The 26,268-nt window shown below is 41.1% G+C and overlaps 1 protein-coding gene across 1 annotated transcript in view; it reads left to right on the forward strand.

Moving 5' to 3' along the window:
- Nucleotides 1-22,002, forward strand: part of LOC129782727 (SET-binding protein-like) — a 258,827-nt gene extending 236,825 nt beyond the window's left edge. The window contains 3 exon segments of the mRNA XM_055790905.1: nt 15,530-15,697; nt 21,308-21,717; nt 21,719-22,002. Of these exon segments, the coding sequence (XP_055646880.1) occupies nt 15,530-15,697; nt 21,308-21,717; nt 21,719-21,865 (725 nt within the window). The 3' untranslated portion in view covers nt 21,866-22,002.
- The last annotated feature ends 4,266 nt before the right edge of the window (nt 22,003-26,268 follow it).

Consider the following 26,268-nt stretch of genomic DNA (forward strand, 5'->3'; position numbering starts at 1 on the left):
ACCGAAGTGGAGGAGCATTGCCAGGGCCACATGGAAAAATCAGAGGATGTCAATTTTCCTGTGCCTCTATCTGCAGATAATTGGTTGAGCACTAAAATTCACAAAGAAAAAATTGTTTTAGAAAGATGATAAAGAGAAGAAACAAAAGACAGGAAATTAAAATTTATGTAAACATAGTGGTTCCCAGAACAACTATAAATGAGCCACATTGCATATATAGACAAAGGCATAAAAGTTAATACCATGTGCAGCGATACCATACACTACGTAGGTACCCTTGGGACCATGTTACGTTTGCTACGGGACCCATCATTTTGAATGGTTTGACTTTTACGCTTTTAAAGCCTCAAACATAACATCACACTAATGCCAGGTGGGAATTGGGTGTTTGCTGTTTATTTGTTTGTTTGTTTAAAAAGAGAAAGGACTATTTGAACAGAACGAGACACAAGTCATAATTTTTCTCCCATTGCATACCGGAGACAAAAGTTGCAGTCTTTGATCTCAAAGATTTCTGAATAGTTTTGTCGTGGAGGTATTTCTCTGCCGTGATTTAGTACTCACGAAGTGAAATGGCAGGGATGGAGAACAGCTCTCCTGTTGAGATAGGGCAACGTCTGTTCAAACGATGAATTATAGTGCAACGTAAACTACAAGGCTTTTCCCTAAGTAAATGTGGGAGTGCCGAAGGGATCAACTTAGCCGTGTAAGCTTCAGATCTGAAATACCTAAACTCCTTGGAAACATGCCTTCAGCTTGCTCTTCTATTTTTTACAAATGGTTATCCTGAGTTTGATTCCCTGCTCCCTCATGCAGTTGTTGACATCAGTAACATGGGTGTAAAATGTCACCAGATCAGAAGGCAGCCAGCATTCACCTTGCATTTGTATTCATGACTATACAAGGAAGAGGGCAGCAGCAGGTCAGGCCCACTGAGATCCACAGAGATTACTTTGTCGATGTGGGATGTTTATGTTCTGATGGGGTGTTTTATAACCGACTCTTAAAACCATGCCGCAGCCTATTTGTTCTGGTTTCATGGCAGAGCAGATTGGAACATGGGAAATGTTGTGGCTTTACAGGGTCACTTTTTTTGTTGTTGTTTTTGGTTTTTTTGGTGTGGGTTTTTTTTTTTTTTAGGTAAGGCATTGCGTCCCCTACTTCATCTTTTTGCTCTAAGGTTTCCAGAATTTCCAAAATGTAAGGTGTTTCCTTTAGGATCAGGCCTGGAAAGCATCCCCTAGGCTGTTAAGTCTGCTCACTTACTAGTGCAGGCAGCTACTTTAGCGCTGGCTCGTCCCATAGCCAAAAAGCAGGGTCCATGCCTGCAGGTGAGTGCCCCTCCTTGTTGTCCCACACCAAACGCAGCTTCTTTCTGCAGCTTCTTCTTTGTAAGATCATGGCACCCACCTGCATTCATCACAAAACCTCCCAAGGGCACCCCCTCCCTGCCCCTTACTGTGGTGGGTTGACCTTGGCCAGCTGCCAGACACCCACCCAGCTGCTCTCTCACTCCCACTCTTCAACAAGATGAAATAAGGCAAAAAATCTTGTGGGTTAAGGTAAAGACAGCAACTGAGAAATGTAACAGGCAAAATTTGCACAAGATGTTGCCAGTCTGTGAGGAAGATGTGATAAATGTGTAGGAACTTCAGGGAAAATGTGAGCTGCTGGGGGCAACTGCATGTGATTGAGGTTCACTGGTGCAGTGAAACCAGGGCTTGGACCCCTTGGCCATCAGCACCACCTGCTGACATCTTCACCTGCTGGGGGCTTCAGTCCAGCTCTTCCCTGACAATGTAAGGCCAGGATGTGGTGGGGCCACCTAGGGAGCTGAGCTACCTGTTTGTCCAGCTCCTGTGCTCCAGAGGAGATGTGCTTCTTGCGCCCCTCCTAGCAATAACCCTGAGGTGGTGACTGTGATAGGGAGTTGGGTCGGGGAACAGGACAGTGATGCTGCATCTCTCGTTGACGTGCTGTGAGGAGGTAGGAGGATGCTTTGCCTGCAAGTGATATGGATGTAGAGTGACTTCTGAAAGTTTGATGTCTGGGACTGAGCTAGCCAATGTGGCTAACTCCGGGGGCAGGTAATCCAAACGTAGATAACTAGCCCAGGCGGAGTGAGTTGACCTCTGGAGATATCTTTTTTTTCTATTTGTTAATCATCTAAAATCCTAAAACAACTTAGCTTAAACTTGAAAACATTTTGAGTGTTTCTGTTTCCCATTCCATTTCTTTTTCTTACCGTTTTTGTTTCCTTTCTCTGTTTAGTGATAGGGCCTGTTTCTCACTTTTTATGTCTACTGTGACTTGTATACTGGGACCCCAGCCTTCACTGAAGCCAAACGCTTCATCTGATTTATAATAACAAAAAAGGAAAGTGATATACTCTTTGTGCAAAATTTTTTTTTCTAATTCCTGTTCAGTTGAAACAGCTCATTTATCTTGAAACACAATTGAAATGTCATTAGTATTTTCATTAGCATGATGACTGATGATACAAGGCAGGCAAGTAGATTTGGGGCCTAGGCTGATAAATTTTCATGACGTTTTTGTAAGACTGTGCTAAACACTTCAGAAGTCACATGCCAAGTGGTTCCAGATCGTTTAAAAAAACAGAAGACTTCTTTTTTTTTTTTTTTTTTTTTTCTTTTTAACTCCTGGAATGAGAAACAGCCGCACAGCCATACAGAAATAGCACAACAAGCCCTAGAAATGCCCAGCAGTTGCTAAACATTTTTTTTTCTTTATTGAAACACTTAATCTTTATCAATGAAGATATTTTACCGATGCGTCTTTGGTGTTTTGCGGGTTTTTTTTCCCATCTCTGAGGACTCACATCTCTAGATGAAGTGGCTCTTATGTTTGTGGGGAGGAGAGAAATTCCTGTGGAGAAACCCAGCTTAAGACCTAACCATAACTAGGCTGCCTTCAGAGGCTTTTTTGAGAGGTTGAGCTGGGTTTAAGTGATACATGTGTGTAAGCCATCATGACGGTTTTGCTTCCAGAGCCTTTTCCCAACACTAGAACAATGAAGGATGGATAAACAAGAGAGGAGAGGAAATGTTAAGCTTAGTTAGTTGTCTAATCATTCTGAGACATTTTGCCCTCTTTGCTTTGAGTTAGCTTCAAACACAGATGAAGCAAATTACACACTTGGGGTGGCCTGTTCTTGTATCTGTTGGATAGGCTATATATATATTTCATTGATTCCTTCTGTACATACTAGCAATTATGGAGCTGTGTCCCGTAAGTTCCTGCGTTTTTCTCTCACCTGCAATTTTGAATTGCTTGGCTGTTTGATTTTTTTTTTTTAATTTTTGTTCATTATGCTCCCTTTATTGGAATTAAAAATACAATGTACTCACTCCTTTGCGATGTCAAGCAAAAGACCCTTATCATGGGACAGAAAAAAACATTTCTAATTTTCTTCCTGGGTAACAAATCCATCTTAAAGGATCACGGGAAATTTCCAGTTTAAAATTTACTGAATATATATTTTGATGCCTTGCATTCCAGCCATTTTCCTTCCCATTCAGGGAAGAACTGACAGGACATGTTTGTACTGCTCCTTCCTTGGTGACAAGGGGATCTTTACAATGATAAGCTATTTCCCTACCCACAAAAGACTTTGGGACAAGCAAAAAGGAAGGCTCAGGGTCGATTCATTTGCCCACACATAGTTGCCAACTGCCATTTGAGACGCCTAGGATATCCTGACAGGCCTCCAGCTGCTCTTGTAGAAGGGTTGAGGTCTTGCCTGAAGCCCTTTATTATATCTGCCAGCCTCCCTTGGATGTTTCGAATACCTAAGGGCATTTCAAATACAACCAGGTGCCTGTGTAGAGCTTAGATTCCTGCCCCAGGGATGCACCATCTACATTTGAGCCTCTCCATTTGAGTAAGAGGAATTTAAACCTGAGAGGTGACTTGGCCACAGAGCTTTGGCGGGGAGGATGGATCCTCTCATGCAAATCTGGGTGTTTGCAGTGTAAGTTCGCGATGTGAGTCAGGTTTCCTAGCTTTCAGTATAGTCAGTGAAAGTTTAGCAAATGGAGCCTGGAAAGTAATTAAACCTGGACTGAAGCAGGCCCCGCTTTTTCAGGTGAAATAACCACCCCACTCTTCTGACTGTATTAAATCTATCTCTGTTGCCTGTCATGGCAGCATAGGCATGTAGCTCTCACGTAGACACCCAGGTTAGATGAGAAAACCCCCCTATTCCCTCAGTTATTGAAAGAAAACACCATTAGGAGGGTGTAAGTACAAATCAGACAAAATTCAAAATACTGAATTTGATTGAGCTGTTTTCCTGGGCAGTTGTCCCAGTAGAAGAAAACAAGGCCTGAGTGCCTTTTCATGCCCAAACTGCTCAATAAAATCCCTTTAGACTTCTTCCTCCAAGAATTCTAGTTTTTCTGCAAAATTTCCAAGGCCAGCTTTTGCAAACAATTTTCTGAAACTGAGGCTTATCCTTGGGTAAATCTATATTGGAGCATGGAGTGCTGAGAAAATAAAGTACGCTATCAATTTTGAGCATCAAGGCTGGAGAGCTTGTGCTTGGTAATTTACTGAGGTTCATTGTTTTTTCCATAGTTTGATGGCCTGACCAAAATCTCAGCCAAGGTCAGAATTTCAGCAGATTCTGCCACTTAAAGGCATTCCTTTTGAATAATAAAATTCTGCCACCTTAGGAAAGCAATCATAATTACGAAAATCTTTGCTTGTATCACTTCCACTCCCTCATGATGCTCTCTCAGGGTGGATGCTTATAAGGAATATGTTCCTATCCTGATACACCTTTCTGTATTTTGTCTGCCTGCTGCTATAAAAGAAGCATATAAGGCCACAGGGAGAGCAGTTCTCTGGTTGAAGAACCTAAAATATCCTGTTTTGGCTCCAGCAAATGTGAAAACTGAAGACAGGCTTTCACAAAAGCTGTGCAGAAAAGCCTTCTGGAAACATAGAGTGGCTCAAGCATAAACATGCAGCATTCAAGTTGATAGAATAACTCCAAATGTCAGTGGTTAAGAGCATTTAGGGTTTTCCCTGTATGCTTTTTATTCTGGTTCTTGTCAATCTGCTTTTCACACGTCTGTAATAAATGATTTCCCTCCTCCAGCTTCTTTCCAATCTATTCTTTGTCTCCTATTTCCATCTATTTCCCTATTTCATTCCACTTTGCACTCTTCACCTCTTTAACCTCTTCTTCATCAGTCAGATCCCTTCCTGTGTCTATACCCCATGCAGGCAGTTCTGACCTTATTACATGTGGTCTCTCTGCCATCCTTCTTACGCTGTTATAGGAAGCAGTCTCCAGCAAGAATTTTAATGAAAACCACTCTCAATAAAGTATTTCCTTCAGAATTTTCCTTTGAAAAAAATGTAAACCCGAAGATTTTACACTGAAGTTCATACTGGAGCAATGGCATATCACCTAGGTTCTTAATAGGATAAAAGGAAAAGAATGAACTTTGGGAAAAATCCTGATTTCCACGTCTGTCTGAGCTGTTAAAATAAAGCCAAACGTTGTACTGTATTTGGTCATTTCAAGTATTTCAGTTGTTGTCAGAATGCCATTGGAAAGGGGCAACAAAATTAAAGTCCTATATACCGTAATGCTGGCTGTTAAACTTCTTTGCTGCTGAAGTTAATTGGCTATAACACTTCTGATCTTACCTATGCATCTGTTTAAATAGATTTCAGTTTTCATATTGGAGTCCACTACTGCCATTTTCAGAATGAAAGGTGAAAAAATATCCCGTATCTATTGATCTGAAATACAGAAAAAGAGAGAGAAGAAGAATGATATATACACTCCCAGTGTGCATTATTTTTCATCTCTGGTGCTGATAAAGCAAGCACTCATTTTAGTGATAAATCAGCATTAAAGTGGGATGAATGGACTCAGATATTAAAACAAAGCCAGCACGAGACCTTCTAAAAATAAAAACTCCTCCGCAGACTCTCCTAGACTGCAGGGTATATGGGGATTTCTATTAAGTGCTGAGACTTTACTTCAAATGCATGTCATACTTGGAGAATTTCTCATTGTATGAACTGGGGCATAGCTTATTACAGATAAAGAAGAAAAATGAAATGACTAGCTTGCCCAGTAGGGAGAACACTAACTTAGAAGTCAGCAGTCTTGGATGCTCTTATCAGCTCTGTGACTTTCAGCCCATCCTCATCCCACCGGTCCCCAAGTGCCTACCGCCACAGCTTAGCTGCCTTCGCTTGCAGCTGCAGTGAGCAGAAAGGAGTGGACCCCTCTAGGGACCGGTTCAGACATTACTGGACCAGGTTGGATGGTGGAGGTGCCCACCTGGTTCTCATGTTTTCCTCTTCTGTGATAGATGAGTGCAAAATCCCTGGTACCGATTATTTTTCTAACACAGGCATCACATGACTACTTAAATTGGTGTAATGCAAATATAACATTTTAGTTAGGAAAAAAAAAATATCAGCTGAATTTATGCATCATACATCTATTGTCTTTTGCTGAATTTGTACAGAGGGAGAACGAAGCCTTGCTGTTTCTGGAGGAACATTGCACTTTTTTTTTTCTCAGTGGAGGTCTCAGTCAAACTTGTTCAGCAAGATTTTTGCTAATTATTTTGCTAACTTCTTCTAGATTTCATCACTTTTTGTGCACTGAATGTGCCTGAAAAATGACTCCATCATTACACCAGCCCAGCCTTTGTGCCTGATCTGTCCTCCCCCCAGTAGCAACTTGACTCTTCTCCCTATGCTTCATGCCAGCACTCTCCTACCAAAGCTGTCAGTGTCCCATTTGATCTGTGATAAATACGAACTGCTCCCAACTCCATTTGCCTAGGGGATATCAGCTCTATCTGCCACATTTAAAAATTATCATCCCTGTTGTTAAGAAAAACAACAACTCAAAACACCACCCTTGACTTTACTCATTACTTACGGACTGAAATTTCCCCATCTGTCTTTTCTCAGTTGTGTTCTCAAGAAAGAAATCCTATCTTCTGTTTCCTCCTTCCCCAGTGATCCTATCCTCATCCACTATGACAGCATATCTCAGTGTTACTACTCATCTCTAGGTAGTTCCTTGCTCCTAGCTGCAGGTCTTTTTATTTCTGCCACTCAGCATACCTAATGGTTTTTTATGCCTTTTAAAAAGAGCCCTTTATCTCACTTTTCCACCTAACCATCCTCCATCAAACGTTTCTTTTTCATTTCACTTCTTTCCAAGATTTTATTTTTTCTTCTTCCTCCTCTGTAAAATAATTTAGTTCTTCATCCCGGTGTATTAAATGATACATTTGCTGAGATATATAATTGCAAATTTCAATTCTCCAACACCATCGGTCTCTGTCTTTCTCACTTGATTCTTTAAGTCTCCAAAAAGTGTAAACTGTAACTTTCTTCCCAGCTAAAAACTTCAGGCTCTGAACCCATTAGCAAGCCTCTTTAACTTAAATCCGTGCTCACAAGGCCTGGGATCCTGAGGCCTATGACTCTGCATTAGTCTTCTGAACCCTTGAGTTCTTGTCTCATTAAATTTATTGATCGCTGTCACACACATATTACTAATGTGTTGTTCTACTTTGATCCAACTTCTACTGGGCATCCTCACTTCACGCGTTCATCACTTCCTGGCATGACAAAATCTGGTGGTTTCTTCCACGACATATTCAGATGCCTGTCCTGCTCTGAAGGGCTGGGGGCCAGGGAAGGGCACGCAGCAGGCTGGAGGACATGAGGCAGGAGCACACGTGTAGCCCCCTTGGGTTACTGTCCCGTACTGCCCCAGAATATAAACCACATCCATCAGCTCCAATAAATTTTCATCTTTGAGTACATGAAGGACTGAGCTTCCAGACACAGATCGCCTCATCTCCCATGGCTCAGGCTGCATGTCCTATATTCCTCAGTCTCCTGACTCAGGACCCCTCCGTTTTTGTGCCTGCAATATGCAGAGGAAGAGGGAAAGGCAGGAGATGGAGGAGCCATGATTCTTCCTGTACCAGTACAGGAAAAAGCAATCCCAAAGCAAAGCCAACAGGCAAAGCTCAAGACTCCATCTCCTAGGAAGTCTAATTCTCTGCCAATACAGGCTTGAAGCAGGTGGGAGACTGGCCCTTTCAAATTTAAAATTACAGCTCAGCATCCTCTTAGATGGAGGGGCAAAGGGGATTAAAAACTTATCCTGACAATGAGCAAAATAATGCTTCCTTTACCCTTTCCTCCTTGGGTTTAGTTCTTTCATCGGGAACGTCAACAACTCTGGTTTCAACCATTGCATGTCATTTCAGGCTGCAGATCCCTGCAGCCAGCCGCTCCACACCATCTGGGACCCACCTCTTGAAAGTGGAAGGGGGTCTGAAGCCTCTGCAGCCAACACCAGAGCTGCAGAGAGCACAGCAGCTGCCCTGCTTGCCTCTGTAACGCCTCACGAGCCTTCAGGTATGCAGCAGTTGCCACCGTGCTCCCTGCCAGGAAACACAATTATCTTCCCAACGAAGCCAAGAGGAAGGCTTGCACCACATTTCTTGAACTCGGGCGCAGAGATTCACCCAAGTAGAAAGGAATGGCAAGATGCATTTAACCTCATTAGTTTCAGTAGGGCTGACTTTGTGCAATCTATCAGTGTACAGATACATTAGGGGAACTAAACTATTTCCACATCTCATTTACATAATGGATGGGATGTGAAATGAGTCCTATGGAAGAGAAGCGCCCTGGAGGCACTAAAGTTTATCACAATATGTAAGAGTTCTTTTAGATCATTGCATTAAATTTCCACTAACAAGATAACAAATTAATTGTCTGTATTACTGTACTAACCCAAAGCGGATAAAGTGTATGATTTCAGCAGAGGAAGGCAGCTGTTTAAGACAGCTTGGTGGTTATAGGAGGAGGCAGAAGAGATTAGTATGTCTCCCAGCATTTACGTGCCATGATGCCAGCCCTCCTCCTGCCCCTTTAAGAAATCTGGCTCTTCTCTAATCTGATGTTGGACTTGAGCTTTATTAGTGAAGTGAGGGAGAATGAGTAAATCAACTGTATCAGACAAGCCTCAGGACATCTGGAAATTGATCATTCTGCAGAAATAAGCACTCTGTGTTTATTAGCTGGGAGTTCATCACTATCACTTCTCTTTATCCAATTCCTAAGAGATTTCAAAGCTATCATCATAGCATTAGCTCTTCTGACTGTGCTACTGCAGATAAAGATCAGAAGATCTATCTAATGATGGCTTTCTCGGTCTCCCTCTTTCTTTCTCTAAAGCTATCCTGATTTAAGAAAAAAAAAAAGAAAAAAAAAAAAAAGAAGTGGGAAAATAGCTGGAATGAAATAAAGCAGTTTCCACAATGTCTTAACTTTTTGCCTGTTGGCAATGAAAGCAATTTTAATTTTTAAATTATTTTTTTCAACAAGAACTGGGTTTTATTCAGGAGACACATCCTGCAGAATAGAAAATCCCACATAGAAGAGGTGGAATTTGAAGTTTCTAATGTGGTAGTGGAAAAGGGAGGAAGATAAAAGGACCTAAAGCCATAAAGCACTGCTGTACATTGAAAGTACAGTTATTTTTAAATGATAATACATGTCAAATAGAAACCAGGGAAATGAATTCCATAAGTTAGAAAGGTAATAATATTACTTTAAGAAGAATAATTACTTTCCTTAACTACATTTATCACATCGTAATTCAGTTCTCCCTTCTGGAATATGATGCAATGCCAAACTTTTGACTGATTTATTTAAAATTGGCCTTAAGAAAAGATTCACCCAGATACAAGGTTTTTTCTGGTCCTTTATTCAAGACAGAGGAGTTATCAAAATGCAAATACTATGACTAACTTAATGTTTAGATGTACATTCCCTTACAGCTGCATTGCGTAGCTGCATTATGCAAAGATACTGGAAGAAAAATCATCTGTATGAGTTTTTCTATAAAAATGGTCAGATGCATAAACAACTTAAGTACAGCTGTGGATTTCCAGAAATCTGTGGGGAGGACGAAATACAATGCAAAGAACTCTCTAAAGAAAAATCTTCCCTGGCAGAAACTTCACCAAGATCAATTTTTATCAGCTGATTTTCTCTGTTTTCCAATGGAAAAAGTAATATTTATTATCTCTTTCAAAGTGGCACTTAGAGTTCCAGCCTGGGTGTGTGTTGTGCTATATTGTGCAAATTGGAGAAAGAAAGGTGGATGTTGTCCAAGAACCCTTCCATATAAGTGCAAGATGACAGAAAACAGATGAATGCAATAAGCAGAGTGAGCGTGATTTAACAGTAAAGCAAGGATAGCTAATTAATTCGTTTGTACAGAGCCTAGCACAATTCAGATAGACCACATTACTTGCAACATAAGTACTTAGGAACAACAATAATGACTAGGCTTTTAAAATTAATGTATTAATTATCAGTCAGAGCTCATAAGTTGCTTAGCCAGTGAATGAAGAATGCCATAAATTTTTAAGAAAAAGGACAGTTTCACATCAGTGTTGTGTTCCCTGATACAGGCTTTCTGCCACTCTGCCCTGAACTAGAATAGTGCTTCTCCCAATTCACCCTTTCACTTAAGATCATCATGATTCCTTATTTTAATAATTCCATTACTGTTGTAGGTTATTGATAATCTCCTTCACATCTGCCCTTGCTTTTGAAGCTGTCCTTTCCCTTTGCCCTTCCTCATTAAAGAAATAATGATTGATTTCCTCCCTCCTTTGCTGCCTGTTGCTCACTTGCATACGCACATAGGACTCAGAAAAGTTAAGGTATGGGTCTTTCATGGGATGAAGCAGCCTCTAATTAAGGTATGCATTTTTTGTGGGATACAGAGGGATCTAATTCAGAGGTTATGTGCAAAGATCAACAGACCAGCGATAAATAAGGTCTGAATCAGACTACCTCTATACATCACCTCGTTCTCTCTCTGGAGCAGTCGCAAAGGATAAAATACAGTGGAATTATGGATGTGTGTGTGTGAATTTTAAACCCTGCCCCTCCTGTGATAGTGTTGCAGAGGATTTAATTTCATTTGAATCAAAGGTGGGTTGAACTGGGGGGTTCTCTTAGATAAAGCCTTCTGAACAGAGTGCTCCAAACGGGAAGAAAAAGTCTACACAAGGTGATGATACTACACTAGTGGGTCCGTCCACTCCAGGGATAGACCTCCCACTCCTGCAGCGTGAATCACACACTGTGAGCAAATCGCTGCACCTCTGTGGTTTTCCAATGGTGCCTCTGAGTCTCCGTTTGCACTTTGGTATCTGTGAAAGAAACCTGATGGTTCTTCGTCACTGGCTGCTCCAGATCCATAAATTACTTCTGGTCCTCAATTCAGAATGAGAATTTCAGTGAGGTGAGTGATATAGGCTGAAGAAACCAACTGCCTAAAACAAAAGACAGATGGCTGAACCCATGATTCACTGGTGATGAGCTGCAATTGGGCCACATAGACTTTGAAGTAATTCATTACATTTGTATCTCTTCTGTAGGGGGAGGATTTTCCTCTATGATTTGTATGACCTTGCTAAACCCAGATAGGTGGTAATTGAGCAGCAACTACTTCTTCAGAAGAAACAGAATAAAAATATTGAAAATATTGACTCACCCCAAAGGCAGTAAGCAGCACTTTGGTCTTTGACCTTTAAGCATCCTAGGGTAGTCAATAACCTGGCTGTTAGATGCTGTGCCTGCCACTGATTTTGATTTGGGAGTAGTTTAACCTTGAACCAAGATCCAAGTAACCACGGCAACAGGAAGTCGGTCTCTCCATCCAAGGAGTGGGAATCCATAAATCAAGGTCCCTAATGCAAACACTGTGTGCAGGTAGAGATTTGAGAGGATAAGTGGTTTGTGAGGGATTACCTTTGAAAAAATGAATGACTGTCCCTTGATATGTTGAAGCACAGCTTCACAGAGACTTTTTTTTTTTTTTTTTTATCAATAGAGGTCAAGAGGTTACAGCTGCATGTTTTCATACAGCTCTTTATATAGGCCCTTCAGTTTAATTAGAACCAGATGTTGAATTTATGAGTTTTTATGTATTTTGAGCATATTATGAGCATTATTATGTACCATATGCACATGCATATATGTGCATGTGTATTGATACATACACCCACACATGTACACTTATTGCACACAAACTGCATTCATGAATTAATAATGTTGAGGCTCAAACTTGAGAACTATGGAGCAGTGAAACCTCAGTTTTGCATATGCACAGTTCTATAGTGCTCTGATCTCATAGGCATAACTACCTAGTCAAATATCCCAGCTATTCTAGGGGATGCTGCTTTATTCAATATATAATGCTCACCTAATGAACAGCTATTTGGTAGCTGGATTTTCCTCTCGTTATTCAGTGTGTGACATTATGTCTCATTTATTCCACATTTCTAAGCCTTGGTATGAATAGATGAATGTTTCATGAATGTTGATAATTTTATTTTCGCAGCACTGCTTTTGAGATGAGGGGTATATTATTGTTCTCATTTGCAACAGAGAAGTTGAGCAGAGAGAGGCTGAAGTTGAATGGATAGAATTTGAGGTGCTTAATACTGGATTTGAGGCTCTGGAAGGACATGTGGTCTAACAGGCAGAGACTCCTCTGCATATCTCCCTCGAGCAAGACATGACCAGTAATCCTGTCTCAGTCCTGAATATTCTTTCTTTCAAACCCATTCTCCTCCATTAAGTCCACAGGTTGATACCAGGTCACAGGTTCACCAGGACTCCTATCCCAGAGTGGATCATTCTGTAGACATGTCTTTCAGATGCCACAGTCCAGCTGTGCCTGAGTCTGCTGGAGATTTCTTCCACAGTTTCTGAGACAATCCATAGGTCTTTTGATTTTTCTCATTTCATGCACAAGGCACAAAGGTAGGGACTATTCATATGAGAGCCAAGCTGCAAATACAAAGGAATGTTGGTTGGCATTTGCAGAGGCTGAGCACAGCCAACAGACACAGAAGTGTGCAGCAGTTTCTGGCTCTGCTTTGAGATCTTGATCTCCTGGGGAAGAATGAGGAAAAGGCTGAGGTATTTAATGTCTTATTTTCCTCAGACCTTAATAACAAGACCAGTTGTTCCAAGGTACCCAGCCCCCTGAGCTGGAAGACAGGGACAGGGAACAGAATGAAGCTCCCAGAATCCAAGGGGAAATGGTCATAGACTCATAGAATCATAAAATTATTTAGGTTGGAAAAGACCTTTAAGGCCAGCAAGTCCAACTGTTAACTCAGGACTACCAAGCCCACCACTAGACCATGTTCCTAAGCACCACATCTAATGTGTTTTTTAAGCACTTCCATGGATGGTGACTCCACCACCTCCCTGGGCAGCCTGGTCCAATGCTTGACAACCCTTTATATTTAGCATGTTAATTAACGACCAAGGTGAGGGTAGAAAACACACTCAAAAAATCTGGAGAAGGTACAAAACTGGGAGGAGTGGATGATATGCCAGCAGGTCATGATGCCATCCAGAGGGACTTCAACAGGCTGGAGAAATGGGCTGACAGAAACCTCGTGAAGTTTAATATGGGCAAATGCTGCAAAGTCCTGCACCCAGGGAGTAATAATCCATACCAGTACCAACTGGGGGCTAACCAGCTGGAAAGCAGCTTGGCAGAAAAAGGCCCTGGGGTTCATGGTGGACACCAAGGTGACCATGATCCAGCAGTGTGCACTTGCAGCAAAGAAAGCCAACAGCTTCCTGGGCTGCATTAGGAGAAAAATTGCCAGCAAATAAGGGAGGTGATCCTTATAATTTATTTGGAACTGGTGAGGCCACATCTGGAATTCTGTGTCCAGTTCTGAGCTCCTCAGCACAGTAGAGACATGGACATATGGAAGAGAGTCCAACAAAAGGCCACAAAGATGATTAAGGATCTGGAGCACCTGTCCTATGAGGAAAGAATGTGAGAGCTGGGACTGTTCAGCCTGGACAAAAGAAGGCTTGGGGGAACCTTATTTATGTGTACAAATGTTTAATGGGGAAAAGGAAAGAAGACGGAGTCAGACTCTCCTCAGTGGTGCCCGGTGACAGGACAAGAAGTGGTGGGCACAAACTGAAACACAGCGGGTTATGTCTGAACATTTTTTTGACTGAGGTGAACAGATTGCACAGAGAGATTGTAGAGTCTCTCCCCTTGGAGATATTCAAAACCAACCAGGCATGGCCCAGGGTAACCTTCTCTAGCTGACCCTGCTTGAGCAGGATGGGGTAGACAAGGTGATCTCAAAAGGAGCCTTCCAACCTCAGCTGCTCTGTGATCTTTTGGAATCTTAATGTAAAATAATAGCCAAAATATGACGCATTGTGTCTGAGGCCCATGTGCAGGCTGAGATTTGAAAAGAGAAGGCATTTATGAAGGATTACCTTGGAAAAATGAATGGCTGTGCGGGGTGCGTTGAAGCCCAGCACCACAGAGACTGGGAGAGGTTTCCATAATTTGGCAAAGACCCAACAGAAAGTCCTTACATTAGCAGACTTTTCTCTGGTCTCATGAGAGCTGGGCAACTAGATTTTTACAAAGCAGCAACTGCTAGGATTTTTCTAAAATGGGGAAAAAAAACCCCTCCCAGTCTTATTGTAAAAAGTGACTGAGGCATTTCAGCTGCCTTTTCGCTTGGTAAATCTATATACTTACAGTTATATATGTAATAAGTATACACACACATGAACTCGCACAAATATTACATAGAAATGGGTGGATACAGAGTCAGGTGGATTAGGCAGATCTAGTAAGTAAAATTTCAATCCCAGCAGTTTTAATTTGACACATTTACAAGCAAACAAAATGGTTTCAAACCATAAGAGACTTTGAGAAATATTGTTAAGGGGGGGGGAATCTACCAGCCCTGAGCGCATAACTGTTATTTTCCTGTACTATTTGACCTCTTTGGTATATTTCTACCACTCATTTATGCTGCATTGTAATCCCTAGGTAGAAAAATGTATGACAAAGTGCTCTTTTTTTAAAAAACTCCAATCTCTTTGATGAGCTGTAAGGTAAATTTTCATTAGGAAGCAAATTCCTAAAAAATAAGTATAAGCGTAATGTGCTTCAGACAGGGAATTACATATTGAGGCTGTTCCTGTTGCCTGCTCCTTACTCAGATGAAACACCCACTGAGTCAGGTCATTATAGAAGTATGTAAGTATGCGTGGAGAATAAACTACCCGGGGAACGATGAATACACAGTCCACTCAATAGACATATGAAACATGTCAGTACTTACACATTTATCAGGGGGCGTGTTTGCTTGGAGAAGAAAAAGTAGTAATGTGGAATTACTACGTTGGTTTCCCATTATTTATAGAGATCAGTAAGAGTACATCCTTAAGCAAAATTATCAAAACCAAATAACAATGGTGGTCTTGCTAGCATCAAGACTATATTACAGGCACATACACAGGGAAATATGAAAATATGTTGGCATAGCAGAAGAGCAATTGACTACTCTTTTTCAGGTATTCCCCAGCCATGTTACTTCATCAATATTCATCCAAATTTTGTTTCCTTCCCCAGGAATTGCAGGTCCCCACTTAAAAGCAGACCAGACTTCACTTCATAGTAAAATGGAAAGTTCTGCCTGTAACATGATGACTAGAAGGAAACCAGCAGCTGTTGATAGCGTTGCAATGCCAACTCCAGTATTATCTCTCCTACCTTCATCATCAGCAACATCTGAAGCAGGTGATGTTGTTTCCCTTAACCCCCTCTGCTTCTTCCCCATTTTCTTCCTTCTGGCACTGCGCTGAACAATATGTGCTTGTACTGCTCTTCCTGATTGGAGAAATAACTTCAAATATGCATATCTAATGTGATAATCAGGCTGTAATTTTTCTAACAGTTTCTTATCATGATCGTATTTTGGCATATCAAATGTATTTTACTCACGTACCACCACTTGTGCAATAATGAGGACACAAGTAGCACCAGCCTGTATGGTCTAGCAGGGGACTCTGAAGCAAGGCTCTTGGGTTCCTTTCTCAGCCCCGTTGTTCATTTATTTGAATGCTCCCACCCCTGTAGCATGAACATGCCAAATAAACAGTGAATAGCTAAGGAGCAGCTGAGATTTCTTTCTGCATACTTCAGTGATTTTAGCATAATATTCTGTCTTGCAAATGCAAAATTGTCTGGGGCAACGAACAGCGATTTAAAATATATCAGAATAAATAAGTCAGAATAGCATGTTTTTCAATCAACTTACATTTTGTGCTTCTATTTTGAATCAGATCAGAGAGATGATAGCTTTATACAGTCAGAAATTGAGCCAAGTCATTCAGACATCATCATGCCTTTTCTTGGGCATGGATAGAGAAGTTAATCTTGCATTGTGTCTTAATTTCCAGTGAGCGGGGGACCCACAGTACATTACCCTACATGCAGCCATTAGGAGTTCCATAGTCTTTCCAAACCTTTGATTCCACACTCACAGAAAATGTATTTGTGTCACTGAGTTATGGAATTATTACATATTTAATTATTCAATTGAAAGTGCTGTTTCAGTGCGCTCCTTTTGATTTTCCTCTTATTTCCCAAATAAACAGTGAAAACAAGGGTTCCACGCTGTAAAGTAACCTCTATACAGATAATTTTTTACATTAAAAAATCATGATTTTGTGTTTAGTCTTTAATACTTTTCTATATATAAACTAAGGACAGATTTTTAATGCAGTGGAGAATGAAAGCACACAAATATTTTATGATCAGTTTCAAGATGAAAGTGTATGCTTGACTGCATAGTTCATTCTTTCCATTTTCAGAAGTCTAATTAAATTGTTGGTTTATCTGTAGCCCAGATGTTGAAATAATTTAGTTGAACAGTGAAAGAAACTGTGTTAATGGGAAAACAGGACAGTGCTATGGGTTTCCTGTAATTAATAGGGAGCTCTTTGAAAATTCCTCCATTCAAACCCAGTCAGCAAACTGAGCCCAGCTGTTGAGCAAATAGTCTTCTCTGTGCCATGTTCTTGCAAGTGGCCTTGGGTGACTCCAAAGGGATGGAGAATGACAGGCAACAAGAAGGATTTTAGTGCTGCAGACATAACAAAGCCATTCAAACTAAAATTAGGGGACCGATGGAGAACTTCCAAGAGGTCTGATCTACCTGGGCTCACCTCCTTGTTCAACACCACCGTGCTGGAGTGGGTCCTCCAGCCTGCTCTAAGCTATCCTTGGAAATGTAAATTTTTGGCAGAGATTTCTCTTTTGCCTCAGAAAGCTATTTCCAGCATGACATCAATCCTGCGTGACTTGCTGGCATGGCCTGCGGCCATTTCAATTTGTCTTTGTCCATGAGATGGAGCCTCACTGCATCCACATACCCCAGGGAGGGCAGAAACCCTGGGCCTCCATATGCCTTAAAGTGTTTATTTAACAAGTGTAAATATTTAAATGTGTAAAGCTCTATTTTAAGATTACTGTAGGTTATTGCTTGTTTGGGGCAACTAGATGAGGTTGTTTGGGAAAAGGTTGGATGAAAAGTACAAGCACCTGTGCTGCATCAAGTATTTCTAGTTTCTCTTCACTTTGGGCTCGATTTTGCCAAATAGCTTTAGGCCTTTACAGAGGGAGCATGTGGCCATGCAGTCTGGGGAAGTGTAGGGAGATAAATGTGCCCAGGCTAAAAAGTGTCCCTCCGACGCCTCTCCAGCACCTAGAGGTTGCCACCATGGTGTATCATCTCTGCAGAAGCATATTCCCTTTTTCACATGCGTGTTACTATTTAATACTTCCTCTTTAGCCCCTTCTAGATGAACTCCACCGGATAGAGCAAGATAAAAGTCTTCCTCCCAAAGCAAGGTTTCCACACGTAAACAGCAACGTATGTGCAGGAAAAGAACAACAAAGCCTAAAAAACAACGCAGCCCAACTTGGGACCAGGGTTGGCCAGGGTCTGTCTGGAGAAAATGGGAAAGATTAGTACTTAGCTTTGCTTTTCAGCAGAGCAGTATATCACATGGCAATATAGGAAAATATTTTATATCAAAGATTGTTCACCAAGAGCTTCCAGATGAGTTGATAACACCTAATGGCTCTCACTTCAATAGCGGTTTATTTTGGCAGATCTCCCTGATATTTTGTCATATGCACACCTCATCAAATCTTCCCCCTGCAGACCTATCAGACTCCTTTCCACATAGTCTCTCTACACCAAATGTAGAATCAGATGTCCCTGACTCTTAATAGTCAAAATAATATTTGGTTTCCTAATACCTCCTTATAAAAAACCTGGCCTGAAAGCATATTATTTACTCAGTACATGCATTCTGACTATTGGCAGACTGTGTAAGAGAGCTCCAATACTTTCTAGAGCTTGTGAGTTCAGAGTCTTGCTAGGAAGAAAAGCAAAAGCATTATTAGTAGCTTCTAACAAGCTTACTGAGAAACTCATAAACACCCCAAAGCATTTATGAAAGAAAAATTAGTACAGTAAACCAGCACAGAAGTTTGGGTTGGTTTTCTTTTTTCTGAATGAGAAAATGAGTTTCAGTCCAAAAGGAAACAGACTGTCAGCTTGCAAAGTTTTAGGAGGGCAAAAAAGTATCTCAGCAATGTGAAGGAAGACGCTGAGAGTGGTGTTTAGCTTACGGATTTACACGTAGGTGTAGATATCTCCCCATAACTGCATATCAGTTCATTTTGGAGAACTGGGCAGTTTGGCAGTAAGCAGATCTTGCCTTTGCTCCACTCAGGCACTGTCTACTCACCATCAGGCTCCATCCAGGACACTCAGCGTGGGTGACTTGGACCTCTTGGGTGCCTAAGACACCCACTGGAATTGGCAGGATGAAAAGGAGACCTGCACCTTCCTTATCTAGTATCAGGGTGTCAGAAAGATGTCCATGGCCACCTTAAATGACATTGAGTTCTCATTTTAGAAACAGAGGTCATCCTCTACTGACCATCTAGACCAGATCTCCTCTGACTGTGATGGGGTGGTAACACTAAGATGCAGAAACAACCAACTACAAATAAATCTCAGTACAGACATAAAATCTTTGTAGATGCTTGGCTAACGCTTCATTTCAAATTCGTTTCCTGTCCTTTGGCTTTCTTTGGAAGTTGAGAGTAATGCCAAATCTCCTGATTTCACCATGAACCTTGCATTTTTTCCTTTATTTCTGCTGATTTCCATCAGCAACTGAAAAATTTCAGCTTTATTTTCTGGGAAAATAATTGCATCTTGAATATGGGAATTTTAAAAAAAGTATCTTGGAAACGTTCCCTGACAATAACAATAAAAAGGAAAAGGTGGACAGTGAATATGAAGAGTGTGCCAAATATCTGATTTCTTAAATCTTCTGACCAGAAACTACACTCAGGATCTGCGAGGGACTCAGAGGAGTCGGATGCTTAGGGCTGAAGTATTGGGACTATATATGTCAATCACCAGTGAGGCCAGATGAGACTAATCATTTTGTGTGACACGGATTTAACCTTTTTTTGATCAGATGACTTAGAAATAGTTCACTGCCACTTGCCCTTAGGGCTCCTGCAACCACACTTTTTAGGGGCAACCTACGTGAGAGGAATTTTGTGCAACTAATTAGTTTCTCCTGAGCAACTTGGATATATTAATTTCCTTTCTCTTTTTCTTTGGTACCAAAATGACTGCATTCCTCTTTTCTTTTGTCCTCTGTGAATCACAAACTGCAAGTGGGTTTTATTTTTATTTTTGGTGTGGGGAGTGGGTTACATATGGAAAATGTATTTTGTTTTGTAATTAATGAAAACCAGACATTGGGAAGTTGGCCATCCAGGTCTTTATTTATAAGAGAGCATATGTCTGTGTTTTGTTTATGACTCACTCCTACTTCTTGCACTGTAACTTGGGCTTGTTTACGCAAGCTCTTTGCTGAATCCAAGGAACACGGTGGTATAAGAGCCAATAATTTATTTTCTCCGAGAGGGGAGACCAGTGAGTGAGGTTTGTATGCTGAATCTGTCAGAGCCCATAGCGAGGAGGAGGAGATTCTACCATTTGACGGCTCCCGGTTATCTACAGAAAATGCTACAATAGTAACTTTATTTAAACTACCACTAGAAGATCAGCCTGTTAGCCATGAAGGGAGTGATAACCCCCAAACGAACTTTTCTTGAAATCTTGTCTGCTCTGGAAACTTCAAGGATTTCAAACCCAAATGTCTGCTTGACAGTCAGGTGTAAATTAAGTTTGCAAGTAGATGTGGCTGAGGTTAATTTAGTGGGATGTTTTATTCTTTACTGAAAAGAAATTCTGGACTCCATTGTTTTGTTTCCAGCAGCGCAGAACTGATATGTTAGGAGTGAAAGAGAGTACCAGTTATTGCAACAGCAGAATTAATACATTCAGTTTCTCTCACAAAGGGGCAGTTACACAGTAAAGCTGTGTGCAAATCCTGAACTCTGAACAGGTGTAACGTTTGGTAAAGGACAATGAGACAATTTAAGAAAAACAAGCAAGGTCTTGTGTCCTAAGGAAGGTCTCATGTCCTAAGCAAAGGACCAGGAGCCAAGAAATGCTAGGTACTCTTTCCAGCTCTGACAATGACTCACAACGTGACCTTGGCAAGAGACTTAACTACTTTGGACTTCATTCAGATCTAAAGTAAGTGATCTGAACCGGGGGTAAGCTTACTTCGGAAGCCATTAAAGTCAATTATATGACTGAGTAGTTTCAGCTTGTATCTGCAGAGATGATAGTTAAAGAAACCCTGGCAGGGGGCATGAATTTGCCACAGGTGAAGTGACTCACACAGGTTGTCTATGCCCACTATTTTCAGTAACAAACACTTTTCATACTAACTGGCATCCATGGCAAGAATCAAAGGCTGGGCTGAAGAAATCAGGAGTATATGTTTGGGGTATAGAAAGTTTAATAATTATGGTGGGCTAATATGAGAGCTATGCTAAGCAGCCCTCTCTTCACTCCCACTAGAGGTTTAGAAACGAGAACGAAGCAAGCCCATGGTAAAATATTGCTGTAGAAAAGCTTTGTTGCTTTAGAAGAAGGGAAAGACAGAGAAAACTCTGGAGACTGCTTTAATAGTCAAAGTTGTCTTTTCATCTAGGACAGTAAAAAAAGAGGTAACAGCAATTCTTCTAGGACTGTAATAAATAATCCTATAATATATATATATTTTTAGATTATGTTCTATGCAGAGTCCTTTCTTACAGCCATCGCCTCTTCAGTAGTCATCTTCAGCCTACTGGGCTTGAAAGCATCTGATCCTCATGACGCTGATAGCAGGCAAAGCAGAGTTTCCATTCACTGTCCTTCAACTTGTCCCTGTTTCTCTCCTTGTCTCCCAACAGCCAGCTCACCACTGAAAAAAAGGTTCAAGCGCCGTGAAATTGAAGCAATCCAGTGCGAGGTGCGCAAGATGTGCAACTACACCAAGATCCTGTCCACAAAGAAGAATCTGGATCATGTGAACAAGATCCTGAAAGCCAAGCGGCTGCAAAGACAATCAAAGACAGGCAATAACTTCGTCAAGAAGCGGAGGGGGCGTCCTCGGAAGCAACCCCTTTCTTTCGATGAAGACTCCAGAGACCAAATGCCCGTTCTGGAAAAATGCATTGACCTTCCCAGCAAAAGAGGTCAGAGACCGACACTCAACCCTTTGATATTGGAGCAAGCAGCCACTCAAGATACAATCATGGCCACCATCGAGGCTGTCATACACATGGCTCGAGAGACACCACCGCCGCCACCTCCTCTCCCTCCCCCCCCCACCTCCGCCCTCTTTCCCTCCTCCCCGGATGCCCCGGATTGGGAAAAGGAAAAGCAAGTCCCCACAGGAGGAAGAGGAGGACATGAAAGTGAAGCGGCACCGGAAAGGCAGAGGGAGCGAAAGCGAAGGCCTTCCCTAAGGCCGGCGCACCTTGTCGGATGTCGGGTGCCAGTGGCGGGGCACTCCGGGACTGAGGGACGGGAGGCATGCGGTCCGCTCCGCCCCTGCGGCAGCACCAGACTCACTCATCCCTTTGGTGGCTGGAACCCGTCACGGAGAGCTGTGCCAGCCAGGGTCGGCATATTCCTCTTCATCACTTTGGCCCCAGCCCCCCAGGAAAGAGGGGGAAAGAGTGTGGGAAAGGTGGGGGCTAAGGGGGCTGGGTGTGTGTGTCAAAGCTGGGGAGAGCGTCTACTTTGCAGAGTTTCCAAAACTAATCAGCATCTCAGCATTGCTGTTCTCGTACCGTACCCGGAGGCGGGAGGTCATCCTCACAGAGAGCTGAACATCATCACTAGGGCTGCATGCTCGACTCCGATTCTGTTTGGTGGGCCAGGTGAAACTAAGAGTAACCATACCATAGTAGAAATCACTGTAAAAAATTAAAAAAAAAGAAACAAGAAAAAAACCCAACAAAAAAAAATGTAATTTTCTCAACTGTGATCTTGGTTATAATCTGTTTGATTTTTATTTTTTTTTCCAGTTTTATATACCTACCGGGCTTTGGGGCAGCATAACCCAAAATGCCTGACTCCTGCTAGAACTATATATTTCTTTCTCATTTACTTACCTAGTTACAACTAGCTGCAATATAGGCAATAGAAAAGTAGAGCCTTACACGCGCGCACACTCATTCCGAGTGCTATCCCAAGGAACGATGGAATTTCACAGCATTTAAAGTAAGATGTACACAGATACTCAGTTACGCTAGCATGTTTCTCTGAAGCAACTTGGCATTTTCAATGGCATGTCAAAAAGGGGTCATCCATCAACCAAGTTGTTTTGATGCTCGGTACATGAGTAGAGAACAGCAAGACACTTCTGGGGAATACAGTTATAGTAAACATGGACAAAATCACCAAAAAAAGAATATAAAAAAAGATAAAAGAAAAAAAAAAAAAAAAAGGACAATAAAAATAGAGTAAAAAGACAGGGCCCAAACCTACCAGTTCTTACCACCTGCAATTCCCAGTGAAATTGATGGGAAACCCAGGATCAGAATAATTTGCATTGGGTAGCAATGCCTTGATACGTTCTTTTAAAGAAAATAGATAAAGTAGATTGTTTTAAAAAAATAGAGAACAAAACCCTATGGAAAATAGGTTCTTTCTTGGCAATTATTTCTTAAAAAAGAAAAGGAATAAGTGTTCTTATTTGAAAATAAAAATAAAAATGTTCAAAGGGTATCACCACTGCAATTGTATTAATGCCACTTTGGACATGTTCTCCAAGTTGTGGTTGCCTTAATAAACTAAAAAAAAATTTTTTTTTTTTTTTGTACATAATGTAATTATAAAGCTCTCAGTCTGCATGGATGCAAACTGTGTGTGACAAATCGTCTCTTTAAATGGTCAGTTCAAACTGTACATTTCTCATTCGAGTTGTACGTTAGCCACTGATTTAACTTGGGTAAAATACCCGAGATCCATTTCCACAGCCCAGTTAAAAGGTTTAACTAAAACAAAGGCTGAACATGAAACTGTTCCATTGCAGTAACAATGCTTTTAAAAAAGAATTCCATTGTTGAAATCTGAAAATAAGTACTTTCAACTTTCTTTCATTTCTTTTTAAAGTCCTTCAGTACACTTAACACCTGGCATGGTAAGAATGGATATTAAAATGGGAGGGGGGAGGGAAAATTCCAGCAAGGGAGCGGGGATTGGAATTATTTAAAGATTCATAAGCCAACTGCTATTCCCTTTTTTGAGAAATCTTTGAACTGGTTTATTGCCAAGGAAACTTCAAATAGCATGACACTAAACAAAAAAACAAAAAACGACAAAAAAAAACCACAAAAACACAAACCTAACAAAAAAATGTCCCCGCAGAAAAATATTGTGTTTCTATTCTGCTATTTATTTACAAAAATCATATCAAGACTATGGTGTTAAAGGGACACTGTAAACATACAGCTCATTATTTTTAGAGACTGATTTTTCTTCTGTGATAGCACCTTAGTTTATTAAAACTGAATGCTTGGTGTTTGGATTGGGTTGGGAGGTTGGGAATGGGGATATATTTTTGTTTTAAAGTCTGGAACAAATCTTGAGATCCTACCTCCTTAACACTGATAAAACGGATCACAGAATTCTGTTTCCAATTTGTTTTGCATCATTCAACATACTCATTTGTGCTTTTTGTTTTCCAATTAATGCAGCTTAGAAATAAACTGGCCGGTCGCTCGTTCTGTTGCAACCAATTTTGCTTTTCAGTTCGCTTGAATTATACAGTGTTATTGACTGAAGTTGTCGGCCTGCAGAAAAAAATGCTTAAGCCACCCTTCTTCCTTAAAAAGCATTGGATTGAGGTCTGGTTGATTCAGAAATCTCTTGTGTTTTCCATCTCTCCTTTAAGCCTGAAAGTAGGTGACAGTGTTGCTTAAAACGTAAGAAATACTCTGTTTGGTATTCCAGGTAGCCTGTAAGATGAAACTACGCCAAACAACTTATACTTTATTGTCAGTGACCCCTCTATTAGCACTGAAGGACATTTCAATGCAAAGTGAGTGGAGCAAAGGTCTGAAAGGACCAAATTCTGTCACTGAATGGCCATCAAGCTTCAAGAGGTGTCAGACCTTTACAGAGCGCTGATAAAGGCTAGATTTGGGCTGGACAGTGCACTGGGATGCAACAACCCCCACAGGGAAGGATCACTGGATGACCACTGCCTCCCATGCTCCCAAACTTCTGGAAAAAAAAATTCTTTTACCCTTCAAAAAAATACTATCCAAAATGTTGCTAGAGGCACAGTGCTTAAGGAGAGTGTCCGCTGAGAGGGTACAGCCCCGTATACCCTTCACTGAGAAAAAAAAAGATGTCCTTTTGGTCCTAGAGAAACTAAGTTCAAGACTTGGTAGCTGCAAGCTGTCAGTATAAGATGGGCTCTATCCTGATGCCCAAGGATTGTTTTTCATGGCATGAAGGTGCTGGTAGAGCGTGATACAGTGGCACAGCCTTGGTGGTTTGTCCAAACAACAGCCCAGGGCACCCAGTCCTGGCCGGTAGGAAGATTAGCTTGTTAATTTGTATGAAAGCAGGCTGAAAATACTGTTAGATGGCACTCAGAATTTGTGTTCTGCATGTTGCATAGTCTATAAAGATGATAAGCAGGTTGCTGACAGAATAATATTATAAGGCGATGTACTACATGCAGATCATAAAGGATTTAGTTTTAGGGCTTAAGGCTAAAATCCCACTCCTGCAGTTTATTACCCAACAATATTCCAGTAATGAGCTTTTTGATATTTTTTTTTCCTACCACTAGGAAGATTTACTGAGGAACTCTAAATTCTCTCCACACATTTCCAAGAACTGTATAAAACTGGGGTGAAAGCCCTTCTGCTTATTAAGACCAAAAAGACCTTTCAAACACCTCCGCTGTGTCACAGATTAACACACGTCTTAGCATGCTTCAATAAAATCACAAAACAAATATCATGTGGCTCTGAGCCATATGAGATGAGACCAAGGGTTTGCATCCCCTCCACAGGTCTTGTGTTCCTCGACCCAGCGTAAAATTGGGAATGGGGACAAACGTGTGGGGAGAGAAAAAAAATCAAACCAAACCAACCAGCCACTTGTGTCTCTGTAAGCTTCATACTGCCAGTTTCTTGAGACCTTTCAATATTAAATTTTCTGTGAAGCACCTTGCATGTTTTTGGGCAACTGTCAACAACAACAACAACAACAAAAATAAAAGAAAAAAAAAAGGAAGAAAAAGGAAAAAAAAAAGAACAAATAAAGTAAGTGATAATAGTCACCTGCTACTAGGGTATCCTACAGCATGGCCCATGATTCTTCACTTGACAGCAATGCTTTGGACCATTCATGTAGAATATTCTGTTTGTGTTCTTACATTTTTTGGGTAGCGTCTGGTGCAATGAGGTGCTGGTTTGTCACTGGGGCTTCTGAGTGCTACAGCAATACGAGAAATAAACAGGAATTGTTGTTCCATACACAAGGATGTCCCTAACTCTTATTTTCACAGGCCCTGATTCAGGACTGCACTTAAGCACATTTAAGTAGCATCCTGAAGAGTAAAAAGAACAACAACAACAACAAAAAAAAGACAGAAAAAAAGGAAAAAAAAAAAAACAGGATGGTTTTCTGAATTGAGAAAACAAACATCATGCCCTTGCAATGCCTCTTCCTTCCATATCATCCAAAAACTGGGGTGCAGCAGTTCTGAGATAATTAGAAGCACATTTCAACAAAGGACACATATTTGAGATCTCCTTAAGATGCCTGCCTAGGTTGTATAAAACACTACATAGAAAAAAAAGAAAAAGAAAAAAAAATTAAAAACATGAAAAGAGCTGCCAAT

Source organism: Falco peregrinus, chromosome Z (genome assembly GCF_023634155.1).
Source record: "Falco peregrinus isolate bFalPer1 chromosome Z, bFalPer1.pri, whole genome shotgun sequence".
NCBI classification, from domain to species: domain Eukaryota; kingdom Metazoa; phylum Chordata; class Aves; order Falconiformes; family Falconidae; genus Falco; species Falco peregrinus.